This window comes from Mustelus asterias, chromosome 8, assembly GCF_964213995.1.
Source record: "Mustelus asterias chromosome 8, sMusAst1.hap1.1, whole genome shotgun sequence".
Classification (NCBI taxonomy): Eukaryota; Metazoa; Chordata; class Chondrichthyes; order Carcharhiniformes; family Triakidae; genus Mustelus; species Mustelus asterias.
Window position 1 is genome coordinate 110139516 of NC_135808.1, and position 18978 is coordinate 110158493.

The following is an 18978-nucleotide window of genomic DNA, read 5'->3' on the forward strand; positions in this document are numbered from 1 at the left end:
TTTGACTAATTAGCCAACCAATGATTGCTGTTGTTCCTGTCTCAAAAGGAGTTAACCTTATACAGTGCACTTGTCATCCGTAAATCGATCATATACATTTCTCCCAAAGATTGGACATTCCTGCATGAGATAATTGAGTTTAAAATGTTGGCTTCTGCTACCCTATCTGGAAGATTGTTTCAGCATTTATAAGAGATGTATTTCCCACTGTTACCCAGTATCAGCATTTCTAGGTCAGGTGTAGCATGGATCAAAAGTAGATTAAGTTACAATGTGTTCTAACACTATCTTTATAAACTGCCTCTACTGCATCTGTGTGATATTTCCATTTCCCACAAGGTGTCAATCTGCTGCTGTTTCTTAAGTGGGTTCACCACCTATGACTGATTTTATGCTGTGGCCTTTACCTAGTAGAAGATTAGTTGGGATTTCTCAAACTCACTTGCCTGAAAAAAAAGACTTGCTGGACATCATCTGAATTTAAACCCAGCTGTCAGAAATGGAAGTAAGTCTCTTTACCACTCAGTTCATTTTATTGAAAAAGATATAGTTTTAAAGTGTTGTTCGGCTGGGTAATAACGTCTTCTCTCCCCTTCCCCTCCATTCCTGCCTTGCCATCCCCTCAGAATGTTTCTGCTCTTCCTTTCAGCTCTGTACCTTGGTTCTATTATCTCCCTGCCCTCTCACTTGAGCTAAAAATCTCCTTGATCTTGACTTGCTGTATATAACATATAAGTATAAAGTATGTTTTGGAGCAGTTTCTATGTTATTGTGCAGTAGATTCTATATAAAGTTCCACTTGTGCTTGGAACCTTCAAGCAACTCATCCAAGGTACCCTTTTTTGATTTGATTTATTATTATCACATGTATTGGGATACAATGGCAAAACATACTGTTCATAGGGTACATAGGGGAGAAGGAAAGAATAGGGTGCAGATACAGTATTGCAGTCACAGGTAGGTGAAGGGAAAGATCAGCTTAATACATGATAGGACCATTCAAAAGTCTGATGATGAGCAGGGAAGAAGCTGTTCTTGAGTCTGTTGGTATGTGTCTCTTTTTGATCTTTTTCCCGACTGAAGGTGGAAGAGAGTATATCCGGAGTGCTTGCCGACCACTGAGCTACAATGTGCATACCCAAACCACGTATGCCTCCGAATAATCGCTTTTATATTTTACCTAGCCATTGACTAATCATTTAAAATTTCACTCTGCAATTAGTTCATGAACTATTTACATTTTTACTCGAATACAATGTTCTTTAAGTAGTTGGGAGATTGCTGTACTACTTTACACGCACTGGACACAGAAAGAAGTCGGACCTCTCGCCTTTTTTTGATTCATGATTTTCCAAGACATTAATGCTGCAGATTTCGGCACCGTAAACAGACAGTGACATTACAACTCTCTCTGTTATAGCTGAGCGGAACAGTTTGATATTTTGCGGCCGGGGGAATGATTTGCAGTGCTGCAGCCGGAAGGAAGCATGTGTTGCTGAATGTTGCGAGTGGTGTGCAGTGCATCATTCTGGACGCTGTCTCTTTGGGCACCATGGCCTCTCGTCCAGCCCCGGGGGAAGACGATGGCATGGATGCGTTCATAGACCAGTTCAAGGGGAAGAAGTATAAAGAAGGCTTCAACGAGGATAACTGGGAGGAGGTGGGATCTGTGGAGAGCTGCTCAAAAGCTGGAGTGGGGAAACTACTTTGAAAATGCTGACTCCCTCGGTTCGCTACGTGGGGAAATAAGCGAACGATGGAGACAAGGCAGGGTTAAATAAATTGCCCAGGAATATTGACACAAGAGGATTAACAAACACTCATTGTACAACCAAGTGAATGATGGCTAGTATAAGTAACATTTAGAGTTTTCTCACAATGACCGAGCCAAGATTTGTTACCTCAGGGTCAGACAGAAATTACTTTTTAACTATTTTTTCATATCCGTTGCTCGTAGGATGTGTAACAATCAGTGATTTGGGTCTCGCTGGAACAGGCAGCCCCAGTGACTGAAGCTTCTTTATGATACAGTGTTGCCACCTACTGTGGGCTCAGAGTGTTCATAGAATCTCTACAATACAGAAGGCCACTCCACCCATCGAGTCTGTGCTGACCACAGTCCCACCCACACTCTATTCCCGTAACCCCACATATTTACCCTGCCAATCCCTCTGACACTAGGGTCAATTTAGCATAGCCTATCAACCTAACCCGCACATCTTTGGACTGGGAGGAAACCGGAACATCTGGAGGAAACCCACAGACAGTGACCTGGGTCCCTGGCGCTGTGAGGCAGCAGTGCTAATCACTGTGCCGCCCCAGATATGGTGCTGCAGATATAACCAGCTTCTGTCTCTTATCAGTGTTAATGTGGATTAGCATTTGCCCTGCAGTCGGTGTAGCAGCAGATAGGAACATAGAAGTTAGGAGCAGAATCAGCCCTTCGATGATTGCACTTCAAAAATAACTTGTTGTTCCTCTCAACATGCAATGTGTCAAGTCGCTCTGTCTCTTATACATTTCAATAAAATAATTGCTCATGCAGCTAAACTCCAATAGACCCATCCTGCTCAACCTTTCCACATAGGATAACCCCTTCGCCCCAGAAATCAGTTGAGTGAACCTTGTCTGAACTGCTTCTAATCTGTGTTTGTGATATTGATTAAAGGGTAAATATCAGCCAGGACACAGGGAATAACCCCTATCTCTGTAGCCCTCTGCATCAAAATAATGTGATTTTTAAAAAAAATTCATTTTATGGAATGTGGGTGTTGCTCATCCTTAGTTGGTAGTGGTGATGGGTTGGAAAGTGCTGCCTAGGGAACGTTGGTGAGATCCTGCAGTAGGTCTTGTAGATGATACACATGACTGTCACTGTTCATTGATGGTGGAGGGATTGAATGTTTGTGGAAAGGGTTGCAGTCAAGCAGGCTGATTTGTCCTGATGGTGTCGAGCTTCTTGTGTGTTGTTGGAGCTGCACTCATCCAGACAAGTAGAGAGTATTCCATCACACTCTTGACTTTTACATCCATCTCAGACAATGGGCCTTCATTTAACATCTCATTCGCTGAAATGTCCATTAAGATAATGCACTCAAGTCTTTAATTGACACCTGAGGCCACCATTAATGAGCTAAAAGGTACGGTTGCTACCAATTGGGCTAAGGTGATACTTGAAATACACATGTAAGGTTAACGTGTGTACTGAGGTGGAAATTTGCAGTAACGGAACACTCCTGTGTGGTATTCCCATCCAGTTAGATTTCAGACCAATGGTGTGAGTTTGTCAGTTTGTGTCTTGTGTATATACTGAGCATCTCAGGTCAAATTATGGTTAGTTGGGTAAACTTACAATTTTTGGTGCACTGGATTAATGCAGTCATTTGCATAAAAACCTTCATACTTTATTTGAAATGCATAATGAGTTACTTTGGGAGTACACTGACCATAATTATGTCGACAAAAGCAGCAGCTATTTGGGGGCAGCAACATCTCACAAGCAACAGGGCAGGTTTTTTGGTAAATGGGTGAAGAACAACATTTCTTCATAATGTTTTGGATGCTTCATGTTTGCTTGACCAGTAGACAGCATCTGAGCTTAATCTTTCAGTTAAATGGCAGCACCACCCCTCCCACAGTGTCTCTCACTCAATCCTTCACCAGAGATTCAACCTGGTATATGCAATCATATGATGAACAACTTAACCCCACCATTTTCTGTTCCAGGAATAGGAATTCTGCTAACTTAAAGTGCTGGACTGTAATTGAGTTTAGATGATTGCTTGAAATTTCAAAGCTGAAATGTGTCATTAGCTTCATTGTCGAGCTTTCAATCTTGTGCTGCCTTAGGAGAGTATGAGAAACGTCTAAATTGTATTATTTGAGGCCGAGAGCTTTATCTACTCTTGCGTAGGAGCTTGTGATGTTTTCTTTTGACTTACGACCACACTGCTAGCCATTGGCCTCCATTCACCATGATACTTCTGTAGCCTTTGATCCGTTCAACTATTCCTTCACCTCCATCTTTAATGCCCCTATTTCCAATAAACCTTTATTATTTCCCATCTCTGTTGTCTCAACTCCTAAGGGATGTAGCCTTGATAGTATCTGGAATACGCTGTGTTAAGCCTTGTACCACCAGATCTGGCTGGATTATGTCAAGCTCTACGAGGTCTCACCAGCCTCTGCTGAATGTATGTTTATTTTTTTTCACCCTATGCAGGAGTTTGACAAGATTCCAATGTTTATGAAAAAGGCACCGGAAGAACTTGATCCTTTGGAGCAGCCAGAACTTGCTTGCATCCAAACAATATTGTATGACGAGGACCAATCTCCAGAAGGTACTGGCGTCCACTTCAAGCAAAAATGTTAAACTCGTTGCAATTTGCAAATTTTCACTTTGCAAACAACTGACTGCCTGAGAGGTCGGAGGAATTAAATTTTCTGTGATTGGCATTCAATGTTATCATGTATAAAACTGATAGCTAGTAAGGTGGTGAATTTTCTAAACTGCAGTCTTTTAGCCTGACCCTAGATATATTTCCACACGATTACAAAGAAAAAGAGTATTCCTGTGAAAGAATTTCTAATTAAACTATTGAGTGACCTTTACTCATTGATGTAATCAGTTTGGAAATACTGAAATCATAGAAACGTAGAAACTCTACAGTGCAGAAGGAGGTCATTCGGCCCATCGAGTCTGCACTGACAACAATTCCACCTAGGCCTTATCCCCATAAACCCACATATTTATCCCGCTAATCCCTCTTACCTACGCATTCCGGGACACTAAGGGGCAACTGTTTATGGGAAATTCATTGAGCAGAATCCTATTGCCACCTCTCCCAGAATAATGCTGCAAGCTTCTAATTTACTGATGAACACCTTTTGAAACATTTTAGATCTCCACATGAGATTAAATGGTAAATCAAATATTTTTAAAAATTAGGCTGGCTGGCAATTTCTAATATTTATAGATCGTGCTAGACTTTTTTTCTTTTAAATGATCTTTTCCAGAGCTTGCAAAAACATACAAGAATGAAGGGAATCAATACTTCAAGGAAAAGAATTATAAGAAAGCCGTCATCTCCTACACAGAGGGGCTGAAGAGAAAATGCAGTGACTCTGAGCTGAATGCCATACTCCATACGAACAGAGCTGCAGCACAATTTTACTTAGGTATGGCTAGTTAGCACTTGCCATTCTAACGTCGTAGAATTGGGTTGGGCTGGTGACGTGATTGTTCCAAAAATCAGATCTGAGGATTTAGAATTGAATCAAGGTCAGGTAATGGAATAAAAATTTTGAGTCTCTTAGGTGTAGACATCTTAAGTGAATTGAGTTTTGGACTGTCTGAATTCCAAGTAATCTTGCTTGGGGACTGAAAGAATCACTAGTGTGTTCAATAGAAATTTCACATTGTGCAGCTGGGTGTGTTCTGAAGTGGGACACAACATTCAAAGTGTTACCGTAGAATGAGGTCAACTTTCAACAATTAGTTCCTGGCCATAAATGAACATGATCAAAGAGAAAAAAAAGTGTCAGTAATAAAGTAATGTCTTCTTCCACATGCAGTAAGTACAGTAAATGGCAGAACCCTTAAGAGTATTGATAGGCAGAGGGATCTGGGTGTACAGGTACACAGGTCACTGAAAGTGGCAATGCAGGTGGAGAAGGTAGTCAAGAAGGTATATGGCATGCTTGCCTTCATCGGCTGGGGTATTGACTTTAAAAATTGGCAAGTCATGTTGCAGCTTCATAGAACCTTAGTTAGGCCGCACTTGGAATATAATGTTCAATTCTGGTCACCACACTACCAGAAGGATGTGGAGGCTTTGAAGAGGGTACAGAAAAGATTTACCAGGATGTTGCCTGGTGTGGAGGGCATTAGCTATGAGGAGAGGTTGGAGAAACTTGTTTTGTTCTCACTGGAACAACAGAGGTTGAGGGGCGACCTGATAGAAGTCTACAAGATTATGAGAGGCATAGTCAGAAGCTTTTTCCCAGTGTGGAAGAGTAAATTACTAGGGGGCATAAGTTTAAGGGGCAAGGTTTAAAGGAGATGTACGAGGCAGGTTTTTTACACAAAGGGTGGTGGGTGCCTGGAACTCGCTGCCGGGGGAGGTAGTGGAAGCAGATACGATAGTGAGTTTTAAGGGGATTCTGGACAAATACATGAATAGGATGGGAATAGAGGGATATGGTCCCCTGGGGGGTTTTAGTTCAGTTGGGTAACATGGTTGGTGCAGGCTTGGAGGGCCGAAGGGCCTGTTCCTGTGCTGTAATTTTCTTTGTTCTTTGTTCACCCAGCTATTGCTTGTTTGGTGGGGAGCTGGAAATATGAACAAAAAGTAAATTTGTCTCTCTGATTCTCTTGATATTCTGTGTTTAAGGTAATTATCGATCTGCACTAAATGATGTGATAGCAGCTCGGAAGCTGAAACCAAGCCATTTGAAAGCAGTAATTAGAGGTAAGACTGAAGAAACAGTTATATTTTGGTTTGCCTTCCCTCCCCCTTCTAAGGGAAGGGTGGTCTGTTCCCTGGTTGTTCCCTGAGTTGTGTAACTCGAGTAGGAGCAATGAGAGCATCCGTTCTTTTCCTCCCTTCTCCCGTTTAACCTTTAGGAAAACTACAAGGCAAGTTTGGAGGCACAGTTTATTTCACTTTTCATTCCAGCAACAGCACAGGTAGCATGAGGAACTCCATACGCAGGGAACCATGTGAGTGAACTCAAACCCCATGATGATATATTGCAACTCCAGTTATTCATGCCATATATATGGACAATTATTAATTTAAAACAATGTTGTGTTCCACTATATTAGTTTTTTTGTTCTAAACTGAAGGCAATAGTCAAAGATGCGACATTGAAACACCACAACACTGCATAAAATCAATGTTTGTTACCAACCATCGGTATGCTGAGGTGATGATGTACTTTCCCTTCCTACCTTTCACCGATTTTTGTTGCTGTTTCTTGCAAGAAAAATACATTGAACATTTCTAAGAATTGATGCTTTCCCCAGAGTTCTTACTCTGGTGATCATTTAACAGAGTCTATGTTTGATAATTAAAATGAATACAATATTCTGAAAGAGGGATGACGCGTTGTCAAACTGACATCTCACTATGACTTCTTGCTTAATGAATAACGTTTTGGGAAATGGATTCTCCCCTGATGTTTAGTGGCTGAAGTCTTAAGTTTTGATTGTGTCTTTTGACAGGTGTCCTTTGCCATATTGAGCTGAAAAATTACAGCAAGGCAATAGCATGGTGTGACGAGGGCCTTCAGTTTGAACCCAAAGAGAAACAACTCATTGAATTGAGAGCCAACGCTGATAAACAGAAGGTATGGTTAATGACTGCAGGTTAAGTTCTTGACTGTAGGTGCGTGCGCATGCACGTGTGCGTGTGTGTTACAGAAGATGTAGTCAAGTGTGTACATTGCAGAAATGGTCAGAGTGGTTCATCAGAGAAGAGCTTTGCTGATGTGGAGAGTGGCAGCTGATAAGTTAAGCACATGGGATTGCATAGTGATCTTAGAGTCATAGAGATTTACAGCATGGAAACAGGCCCTTTGGCCCAACTTGTCCATGCTGCCCTTTTTTTAACCACTAAGCTAGTCCCAGTTGCCCACGTTTGGCCCATATCCCTCTATACCCATCTTATCCATGTAACTGTCTAAATGCTTTTTAAAAGACAAAATTGTACTCGCCTCTACTACTACCTCTGGCAGCTTGTTCCAAACACTCACCACCCTCTGCGTGAAAAAATTGCCCTTCTGGACTCTTGTATCTCTCCCCTCCCACGTTAACACTCTAGTTTTGGACTCCCCTCCCTTTGGGAAAAGATGTTGACTATCTATCTAATCTGTGCCCCTCATTATTTTATAGAGATTGATTTATGCTGCCATCTTGTGTTCTCCAGGAACAGGTTGAGCCTGTCCAAACCCTTTTTGTTTAAAGCCTTCACAGCAAGCAGAGAATGCTGCCTTTAAGGCAATGATGAGCAACCTAGGCTAGTGAGTGGGCCTCATGAGCGGCCCTCCTTCACCTCAGTGGGCCTCAGGATTGAAATCGGCCTTTTGGCTAACTATGACCCTTGAATAAGATTGAATACATTTTAATACACACCGAATATTTCGAAACAAGTTGTTATAGAAAATGTTTAATCATTCATATATTAATAGAACTGTCATCAACTTCAAGTAGTAAAAACAAAATAAATACTTACAATTGTTTGGACGCAGAGGAAGCGCAAAGCTCTCTCAGTTAATAAGCAGGATACTGCAGATGCTGGAATCTCAAACAGTGAGAGCAGTTGCTGCAAAAACTCCGCAGTTGAGTTTTTCCCGTGTCCTCTCCTCACAATCAATGTTATGTGCAATCAACCTGCACCTCACTTCAGATACGCTTGTTTTACATGTGTATCGGTGGCACGGTGGTTAGCACGGCTGCCTCACAGCGCCAGGGACCTGTGTTCGATTCCCGGTTTGGGTCAGTGTCTGTGTAGGGTTTGCATGTTCTCCCTGTGTCTGTGTGGGTTCCCTCCGGGTGCTCCGGTTTCCTCCCACACCCCAAAGATGTGCAGGTTAGGTGAATTGGCCATGCTAAATTCTCGCTCAGTGTACCTGAACAGGCGCCGGAGTGTGGCGACCAAGGGATTTTCACAGTAACTTCATTGCAGTGTTAATGTAAGCCTACTTGTGACTAATAAATAAAGTTTGCTTTTTCACCAGTCATATCGGTAGGGGAAAAAAACTATGCAGATGGAAACCAGAAGAATGTGGCAACTCTGCACGTGGCAACAGACGATTAAATATCTGTGGGCCACACTCAGATCCCTGATGAGCCACATATAGGCCGCAGGTTGCACACACCACTGCTTTAAGGCCATCATTTTGAACAGATGTTGAACCCAGGTCACAGGTGAAAGGTCATTGTTCTGACTGATTATGCCACCTAAGTTTCATACTGAATTGTGATTTTTTTCTGTAGCGAGTTGAAGAGCGAAATGTAAGGAAAGCAAAGCTAAAGGAGAAGAAAGAACGGGTGCAAGCAGATGCTTTAATGAAGGCTATTAAGGTAAGGAAATGTGAAATATTGGAGAAAATGGCCGTGCCATTCAAATTACTGTTTATATTCATGAGAAAATCAGCCTCTTGTAAAAGAGGACCACATGACCTTAGGCCTAAAAAAATGAACTTTTCACATACCTCATTAAAAACCGTCCTAGTTTCTGATTATCTACCTTCTGGAAATTACTATGGTTCATTAACTTGAAGGTACACAGGAACTTCTAGATTTTCCCTCTGCCAATTCTAGCGGCAGTCTCCCAGCCAATCAACAAGACTAACATGTAGCACATGACCTATCATGATGCCTTTGGGAAAGGGTGCCAAGTGCGTAGCTCAATTTAAAATGAAAGTTGCAGCCTTCGCTGACAAGACTAATAATTGTGCAGCAGCAAGAGAGTTTGGTACTTTGTCAAAAAACAAAAATTTCACGGCTTCTGCCACCTCTGCATGACGATAACAGGATCAAATCTCACAATCTTGTTTCTGAGAGAAAAATGCGTATAGGTTGGCCTGCATTGGAAAAATGGATCAAATACTGAGAAACTTCAGTGTGCCAACAAACATTAATTCATTACAAAGATTAGTGAAGAAGAAGCATCCTTGTAGAGACGACTGGCCATGGTAAAACACAAATCTCAGTGGTTTAATTTTATATGGTGGATGGCACAAGATTAAAACTGATGGTGATCAGAGTATTAAGAACACTGATGGCATAAACTCTGAGAATGGCAACCTAAATTGGCCTGTAGTGTTTCTGTATCTTGAGTATAACAAATGGATTTTGTCTCTGCCTTTCACAAAGCCACCTGGTAAATATTAAAATAAAGATAGCCTTCAGTTATTGGGAAGTAATATCAATGTCCTTTTGAAGTTAGGCTATCCTATGTCTCTAAATAGCCTCCCCAGTGATCTAAGCAAGGCAAGGACAATTTCTTTCAGCTTATAGTCAAATGTTCTTTTAATGTGAACTGATATATTTTTTAAAGTTTATTTTTAGTGTCACAAATAGGCTTACATTAACACTGCTATGAAGTTACTGTGAAAATACCATAGTCGCCACACTCCGGCGCCTGTTCGTGTACACTGAGGGAGAATCTAGCATGGCCAATGCATCTAACCAGCACATCTTTCGAGCTGTGGGAGGAAACTGGAGCACCCGGAGGAAACCCACGCAGGGAGAAAGGGCAGACTCCGCACAGTGACTCAAGCCGGGAATCGAACCTGGGTCCCTGGCGCTGTGGGGCAGCAGTGCTAACCACTGTGCCACCCATTCTGATTGCTATGTTGGAAGGGAGCTATGCACTGACGGTGATAGTCAAGCTCAAAACTCTCCCCAAAGAGATCAGAAAGGTGTTGTCATTCATATTCAAGTGAAAGGCTGAATGGATGAAGGCAATTGCAAGAAATTGATCAAAGAGTGTGGAACTTAAGACCAGGAGGACTAGACAGAGAAAAATGGCGTGCTTGTCTGGGGCATGTTCAATTTCCACCTTGATGTTGATGTAGCCCATGACGTGACATCAACTAATAGCAACGTGACAGTTATTGCCGACAGTCTTGTGAGTGATATTCAGCCCTTGGATATGTGTATAAGTAATCCTCTGGAGCACAGTATCTGAAAGATGTGGAGGGTGGAACTGTGTGAGCATCCTCACGAGCAACATTGTGCCAATGGGTCATAGACAAATGCGCCCGCTGGTGCAAAGGATAATTACTTGTGGAATGATGATGCTGAAGTTACTGGAACTGAGGAAGACGAGGAAGATCCATAGAAGGATGTTACGCAACCAGGCTATTTGGACTCGAGGGATTTTGCCACAAAGTGTTGCAGTTAATTCATTATAATATATTTATATTGTGTTGGATGAAGTGTATACAGTTTCTCATATTATAAGTAAATGCTGGAGAATTAATATGAATTATTCCATGCTTTTGCTTTATTCCATTGCGACAATCTTATTTGGGCTCAAATCAAGCATGCATGTCAATCCCTCAAAAATATTACTCATGTAAATATCAACCTTTGGCCTAAAAAAGTGGTCTCGAAAATTCAGTTTTTACACAAGTATACATGGCAGATACATATTTCTCCTGACCAGACTGGAAATGGATATATTTTTAGAAACGTGGCTTGGATTGATACTAAGAACATAAGAACATAAGAACATAAGAAATAGGAGCAGGAGTAGGCCATCTAGCCCCTCGAGCCTGCCCCGCCATTCAATAAGATCATGGCTGATCTGACGTGGATCAGTACCACTTACCCGCCTGATCCCCATAACCCTTAATTCCCTTACCGATCAGGAATCCATCCATCCGCGCTTTAAACATATTCAGCGAGGTAGCCTCCACCACCTCAGTGGAGGAATCTACTAGTGCAGGAATCAGTCAGAGCCAATAAAAGCACAGAGACACAGAGTGGGATTACAGTGTGGAGCAGGCTTGAGAGCCTGAATGGCCTACTCCTGCTCTTATGTTCCTAGTATATAGTAACTGGCTTGCAGAAAGAACATTTATTAACTCCGGGAGTAAGCAATGATGGAATAATGTTAAAATAATTTCTCATGATCTCTAAAAATATTTATTCGACACTACCAATGGGCCTGTCCCTGTGTGACCGTCGCGTGATGCCCGCTCCAGAGGATCGGTGAATGTCCTATCTTTTCAGGATAAGGGATTGGATTGTTCTGCTAGGTGATGCAAACGTACATTTTTCCATGCATTTTCCATATTCTGAGGCATTGCTTTGGTTTCATTTGTTTGTCTCTTGTAGGAGAGGAAGATCAAGTTATTTCAGCCTCCGGAGTTGTCCAGTCAAAATTCAGATGATGATGGTGATGATAAGGAGGACGACAAAGTATTCAGAACACTGTTCGATGGCATAAACTCTGAGAATGGCATTGTGGTGCACTTGGATGAGAATGGCAATCTAAATTGGCCTGTACTGTTTCTGTATCCTGAGTATGAACAAATGGATTTCATCTCAGTCTTTCACGAAGACACCCGGTAAATATTAAAATAAAAATATCCTTCAGTTTTAGGCAAGTAATATCAATGTTGTTTTGAAGATAGGTTATCCTGTGTCTCAAAATAGCCTCCCCAGTGATCTCAGCAAGGCAAGGACAATTTTTTTTCAGCTTACAGTCAAACGTCCTTTTGATATGAACTGATATTTTGATTGCTATGTTGGAAGAGAGCTATACACTGATGAGAAACTTTGAATGGACAACCACATCTAAAATACTTCCCACCTTAGTTAACTGAATACATTGTGTAAACGTTAGGGTCTCTGCCCCTGCTTTCTGGAAATACTGAATATACTGGCAATTTGCAATCTTCCTTTCTTCATGTCTTTACATGAGGAAATTGGTGTAAAACAGTTTGGTAACAGAGGATGGTGAACCAAGGTTCCAGGATGAAAAGACCAATGTTCTGGCTGATGGCACCTCGTCTCCTTAAACTGAATTATGACTTTAATGTTCTTAGTGTGTCAGGGAAGGCAAAGAATTTGGCCTTCTCGAGAATTAACTTTGGGTGTGTTTTCTTTTCAGGTTTATTGATCATTTAACTGTGATGTTTGGTGAGAATTTCCCCCCTTGGGATACAGAAAAAAAATATAAGCCAAATAATTTGGAGGTACAGTATGACTTGAATTGTGCTTAAGAATGTTGGTCCTGATTGAAGAGGGAGAAAGTGGTGGAGACTGTCTCTAATTTGGGTGAATAAAAATCACCACAGATGTTAGCAACTTCTCTCATAAAATTAGTTTTCTCTCACTGTAATGTCCTTTGTAAAATAACCCAAACTAGAAAATAAATCAACATTTTATTTCCTTCACATGCTGAGTTAGAGCTGAAAGCATTCTGTCTTTGTTGAATTGTGGTCTGCTTCACCAGAAACCTTAATCACACATTCCAGTCTGACAGAGCTCCCAGCACTTTCCATAGTATCTTTATTTGAAGCAGATGATTGTTTAAAAGGAACAGGAAAGGAAGATTCAGCTTGAAGGTAACTGTAATAAGTCCTCGGAGAAATCCCTCCACCGAAATCCCTTTATTTACAAGTCAGATAACAGCATAGAGTGCTTTCAGTTAGCAGTCTACGCTAGGGGTCCCAGAGGAACTGACACTCCTGGTTAAATACAAAGCAAAAGGCTCCCTGATTGACCCATCAATTTGGCCCTTAATCCGGGAGTTCATTTTCTAACAGGCCAACCACAATTGCCTGATTCAAGTTGTTACAGTAACGGAGATGTCCACAAATTTATGAATATAGCCATTTTATGAATATAGTACACTTGCATGACAACTGTTATTCTCCAACAGTGAGCATTTTAAATGGAGTTTCTAATGAATACTCTTTGGTGCCAGGAAACATTGCTGTACCAATTACATGCCCCCTCTCTAGTCTTTAATAATGGTTTCTAAAATTTTCCCTATGACAAATGTTAGGTTAACTGCCCTATAGTTAACTGACCACTCCAAAGATGTGCGAGTTAGGTGGATTGGCCATGCTAAATTGCCCTTAGCACCAGAGGAATTAGCAGGGTAAATATGTGGGGTTACGGGGATAGCACCTGGGTGGGATTGTTGTCGGTGCAGGCTCAATGGGCACTATGGGATTCAATGCTTCTAGTTTCTTGCTCTCTGTCTCCCTCCCTTTTTGAATGAAGGAATTATGTTTGCTATCTTCCAATCTAATGTAACCTTCCCCAAATCTCGGGAATTTAGGAAAATTAAAACCAATGCATCAGGTTCTAATGACATACTTCTTTCAAGACCTTGGGGTGAATTCCATCTGGACCAGGGTATTTGTCGGCCTGCAGATCCAACAATTTGTTCAATATCCCTTCCCTGGTGATTGTAATTTTCCTGAGTTCTTCCCTCCCTTCTGTTTCCTGATTTACAGCTATTTCTGGGATATTATGCCTGTGTCCTCTATAGCGAAGACAGATGCAAAATACAGTTGCAGGTTTGTGAAGGAGAGAATACTGTTCATGTGTGGGTGGTCTGTTAACCATAATAACCATAACAGTTTGAGGTGGCACAGTGGTTAGCGCTGCTGCCTCACAGCGCCAGGGGCCCGGGTTCAATTCCAGCCTCCAGTGCGGAGTTCATTTTCTAACAGGCCAACCACAATTGCCTGATTCAAGTTGTTACAGTAACAAAGATGTCCACAAATTTATGAATATAGCCATTTGTGGAGTTTGCACATTCTTCCCGTGTCTGCATGGGTTTCTCCAACAGTCCAAAGATGTGCAGGTTAGATTGATTGGCTATGCTAAACCGTAGTGTCAGGAGATTAGCAGGCAAATTAGGATTATGGGAATAGGGCCTGGGTGGGTCAGTACAGACTCGAATGGCCTCCTTCCGTACTGTAAGGATTCTATGAAAATGGAGAAAGGAATATTAGTGTTTCTGTTGTAGAATCTGTAATCTTCTAATGCTTAACTGTTCTCTGCTGTAATAATCAATGAAAGGACAAACTAACTGAAATGTTTCTGGGGAATATGAAAACAATTGAAAAGCTGCTCTTTATTGATCAATGTCCACAGCTGTACTTTGAAGATGAGCAAAGGGAGGACCTGTACCGAGTGGACCCCATGTGCACCCTGCGGCAGGTGCTGAGTCACGACAGGTGAATAGACTCGACATCCTTCTAACTTTGTGTGGGATTTACCACCCAACCCGCAGAGTGTTTTGTGCTGGTGGGAGGCGACTCGCCATTGGCCGGCGGCGGAATCTGCTGGTCCCACTGTTGTCAATGGGGTTTCCCGTTGAATGCACTGCTTGCCACTGTGAAACCCGCGGTGGCGGTGCGCTGTCGGCGGGGCCAGAAGATACTGCAGGTGTGAATGGCTGGAAAGATCCAGTCCATGTTGCTACTTTCAGTTGCTGCTGTCCCTTTGTCTTCGCTAAGCATAGAAGTACCATATTTCCATATAAAATGGCCTTATTGAAGTCATTTTTTAAAATTTAAAGATTTTATTCCATTCTTGGAGTTAAAAAGCCAATGTGCACTGTACAGGGCAAGCCCTTAATCCATCTCCTTGCTTGCTCAAAAAGCCAATTCTAATTCAAATTGAATCCAATTCATGGTCCCCCACAAAGGAGACACACTAGATCCAAGCCAAGAAGAACAGGCTTGATCTCTGGTTTAATCTTAGCCAAAAGGCTGAGAAGTGATTCAGTTGACTATTCTTAAAATGATTTGATAACTTCTTTGCGTGTGAGTTCAAGTTGATGTTGCAACATGCACTTTTACATGCATGTTATACTCTGGATAATGATGGTAGAGGCACCAACATTCTTTCTATCACATGGCTGACCAGGAATTTCTCCCCCTCTTACTACTTGCTATTGGCATGTCTTGGAAGGATTTGCAGGTTGATGGCCTACCTGTTTGGCTATTAAGAGCTGGGATGGGACTTGAACCTGGAGCTTCTGGCTCAGAACACTACCCACTGCGCCAAAGTTATTCTTTGATATTCGATATTACAACATCATTGGAGGGGCTAGATAGTGTAGCCAGTTAGAGCAGTAGTCTTTTATTCGCTTAAGACCTGTTGATTTATAAACGTAAAATCCTTTCAGGCTGAGGGTTCTGAGTGAAGTGAGTCTGGACAGTATCAGCTCCATACTCTTGTCATTTCTTCATTCACCAGCCCCTAATAGGGTGTTGCCTGGCCTATGGATCACCTGGGTTGAGACTAAAAACTTAGCAGAATGAGTTAGACTTGCATATCAATGTATAGTGACAGCAAATTGTTTTGCTTCAGCCTGCAGTGACAGCGATTTGGCTATCTGTTGTATGTTATGTTTCTAAATAAGTTAAGACTTTCTATATTTGGATTGTTGTTCCTTTTATTGCATAAAAGTGGCTGCTGTCTGATATCAATTCATACCTCATTGAATCTTTTTTATGTCTAGATGTGTCGTGAAGGCTGGCAATCCAAGAATCCTAATTCTGGTTCGAGGCTCATCGTTCTTTCGAGACTTTCTTTCGGGAAAGAAACTTCAAGCAAATTGAAATAAAAACAAAGTGCCAAATATACTCAGCAGGTCTGGCAGCATCAGTGGAGTGAAAAACAGAGTTAATGTTTCGAGTCGAAAATGAATTCTTCAGAACCGCTTTTGTTCAGCAAATTGTAAATTCATATTGGTATATGAACAACAGCCGTAAATAGGAACATTTGGAATACCAAGCAAAAAAATCACAAAAAAAGTCCCATATTTATAAGTGACATTCGAAAACTCTACATAGAAATGGGGGGAATAAAGAGCCTGATCACATCTCAGAAACGTCTTGAAGTATTTCCCATCTGAACTTTATTTGGAATGTAGCAGCTATTTTATCCATGTTGAAATCCCATAAATAATGTGTGACCAGTTAATCTGATTATAATGTTGATTAAATAATATTGGCCAGGACAGCTGGCAAAACTGCCCATTCATTTTTAAGGAGTGCCTTGGGATCTTTAACAGTGTTGGACAGTATTGTAGTTAGTATACAAACTTGTCAGTCTTACCCACATCAAAATAATTAAATTGACAACTCAAATTGTATAACAGATTTATTTTGTTTACTTTCTCTTTCTGCAGGCTTCACGTACACTATCGCTTAGAGTTACCTCTCAGTTGTTGAAGTACCAAGCAATTGTTTAATTAAAAATAAAAACCTGCAGAGGCTGGACTTCCACAATGAAATAGAAAATTCTGTAAACACTCAGCAGGTCATGCAGCTTATGTGGGGGGAGAATCAGTTTACATTTTAGGGTGATGACCTGGTTCCATAAACTATAAATTTCTGACCGATGTTTTAATTTGTATTAAAATAAATTACAAATTGCACTGACTGCAGCTGAATTGCAATGTACTGTAACTTCTGCTGCCAATTGGAAAGGTATCAGGAGCAGTCGTGCATGCTCTCAGCCCCCAATGCAGCCACTAGCACATGCACAACTGCTCCTGACACTTTTCTATTCAGTGGCAAGAGCTTGGATCTTTAAAACCGTCAGAGCAATGCTGCAACAGGCTTAAACTACACAGAGTTTGAGCATCACTGATTTTAAATTCTTGCTGAGAGTCCCATTAATCGAGCTAGGTAGACATTGAAAGGTTAAAGCCCTCCTTAGGATCAAGTGTGTAAAGGTTTGTACAGGACGTTTTTACGCAGTGCAGGTTGCTCAGTTGGTATTTAATGGGATTCTTAATTCCAGGGTCATCATTAAGTCTCTAAGAATTTTTTTTACATTGATTTTTGCCAGAAGTGACAAACTTCTATTACAATCAGTTCTTCATTTTGGAAGTTGAGAATCTCATCTACTGAAATTTCCTGATTATATATCTTCATTATTTGCTGAACCATCAGAAGCATATTTTAGAGAAGGAACAGTTGCTAAACGAAGGATGGACTAGATACACGAACTTGCAATTGATTAAGGACTGCGCAGACCTAAAACTGGGTAACTTTAACTTTGTTAGTCTGTATCAAGCCAACTTGTTTTCATGCTGCAAGCTGACACTCTGATACTGAGATTGAACTGAGCATGTGCAAAAAGTGCTTCCCCCCTAGATTTTCAGCAGAAATGAATTGTAATAAAACTGTTTCTGTTGGGACCTCTGATTGGAGACTCTCTTCTATTGAGCTCAATTATAGCATTCTTGATTACACTTACTTGCAATGTTGTTCTGACATCACAACAGCTACCTGCATTTAAGCAGCAGCTGTAATGCAGTAAAATAACCTAAAAGGTGTTTCAGAAGAATATCACCAGACAAAATTTGACTCTTAAACCATGAGCTATATATGACAAAAGCATGATCAAAGAGGTATAGTGAAGAGCTTAGCCTCTCGGAGCTGAAGTCACAGTTGCCAATGGTGGGGTGAAGGAAATCAATGATGCATAAAATGCCAACTTTGGAGAAATAGAGTTGTAGATAATAGTTGCAGAGTTAAGGCGGCATGGTGGCACTGCTGCCTCACAGCTCCAGGGACCTGGGTTTGATTCCTGGCTTGGGTCACTGTCTCTGTGGAGTTTGCACATTCTCCCTGTGTGGGTTTCCTCCCACAGTCCAAAGATGTGGTTAGGTTGATTGGCTGTGCTAAATTGCCCCCGAGTGTCCTAAAATGCGTAGGTTAGAGGGATTAGCAGGGGAAATATGTGGGGTTACAGGGATAGGGCCAGGGGGGGATTGTTGTTGGTGCAGACTTGATGGGCTGAATGGCCTCCTTCTGCACTGTAGGGATTCTGAGGTAGAGGTAATGAACTTAGACCTCCTTACCTGAAGAGCTGTGTATCTATTGGTATAGCATAACCTGCATTATTTCTGTACATAGCACAAATCATGTGTGGGTGCACTTGTGAGCCTGAATTTCCATGAGTTCTTGCTTGTTATTTCCTTTCAGTTGACTTTTTTGGGGGAAAAGTTAGCAGAAACAAATGTACTATTACAGTGAACTTAAAAAAAAGTCACTTCGACCTCATCTGCCCACATAAACTGTAACTGGTTACTTGTAAGTATATAAAGTTTAAGTCCACTCTGGGGTTTTAGGATATGCCATGTTCATTGTGATTCATTTCAGCACAGTCTGCAAACTCAGCTGGCATTTTCTGTTGTTCTGATGCTATCATTCTCCTGCAGGGTGAATGGGATCTCTGAGTTGTACCTCTCCAGTGCAGAGAATTTCTTTTAGTATGAATAACTTCATTCATGGTTGAGCATCAAGCCAATTTTAGCCCCACATGACAGTTCATGCATAACTACTAAACAATATCCCATATTTATGGAACTTGCTGGATTTAATCAAAATTATATGCAAGGAGCAAAAGAAAAGCAAATTATAGAGAAGTGCGACAATGGATATTTCCAAAGCCTACATAACATTCTTACAACAGAG

At 41.3% G+C, this 18978-nt stretch overlaps 1 protein-coding gene across 1 annotated transcript; it reads left to right on the plus strand.

Annotated features, from left to right (window-relative positions):
- Nucleotides 1–1462: 1462 nt before the first annotated feature.
- ttc4 (tetratricopeptide repeat domain 4) lies at nt 1463–17700 on the plus strand. Its single transcript, XM_078218722.1, has 10 exons — nt 1463–1660; nt 4223–4340; nt 5017–5178; nt 6393–6470; nt 7226–7350; nt 8999–9085; nt 11852–12084; nt 12630–12714; nt 14633–14715; nt 16008–17700. The coding sequence occupies exons 1-10, from the start codon at nt 1553–1555 to the stop codon at nt 16105–16107; spliced, it is 1179 nt and encodes a 392-aa protein (XP_078074848.1). The 5' UTR covers nt 1463–1552; the 3' UTR covers nt 16108–17700.
- The last annotated feature ends 1278 nt before the right edge of the window (nt 17701–18978 follow it).

Excerpts from the sequence above, each read along its gene's own strand:
- ttc4 (XM_078218722.1), top strand. The coding sequence starts at position 1,553 with ATGGCCTCTCGTCCAGCCCCGGGGGAAGACGATGGCATGGATGCGTTC. Across the intron at positions 1,661-4,222 it reads ACGAGGATAACTGGGAGGAG|GAGTTTGACAAGATTCCAAT; the intron begins GTGGGATCTGTG and ends CACCCTATGCAG. Across the intron at positions 12,085-12,629 it reads GTCTTTCACGAAGACACCCG|GTTTATTGATCATTTAACTG; the intron begins GTAAATATTAAA and ends TTTTCTTTTCAG.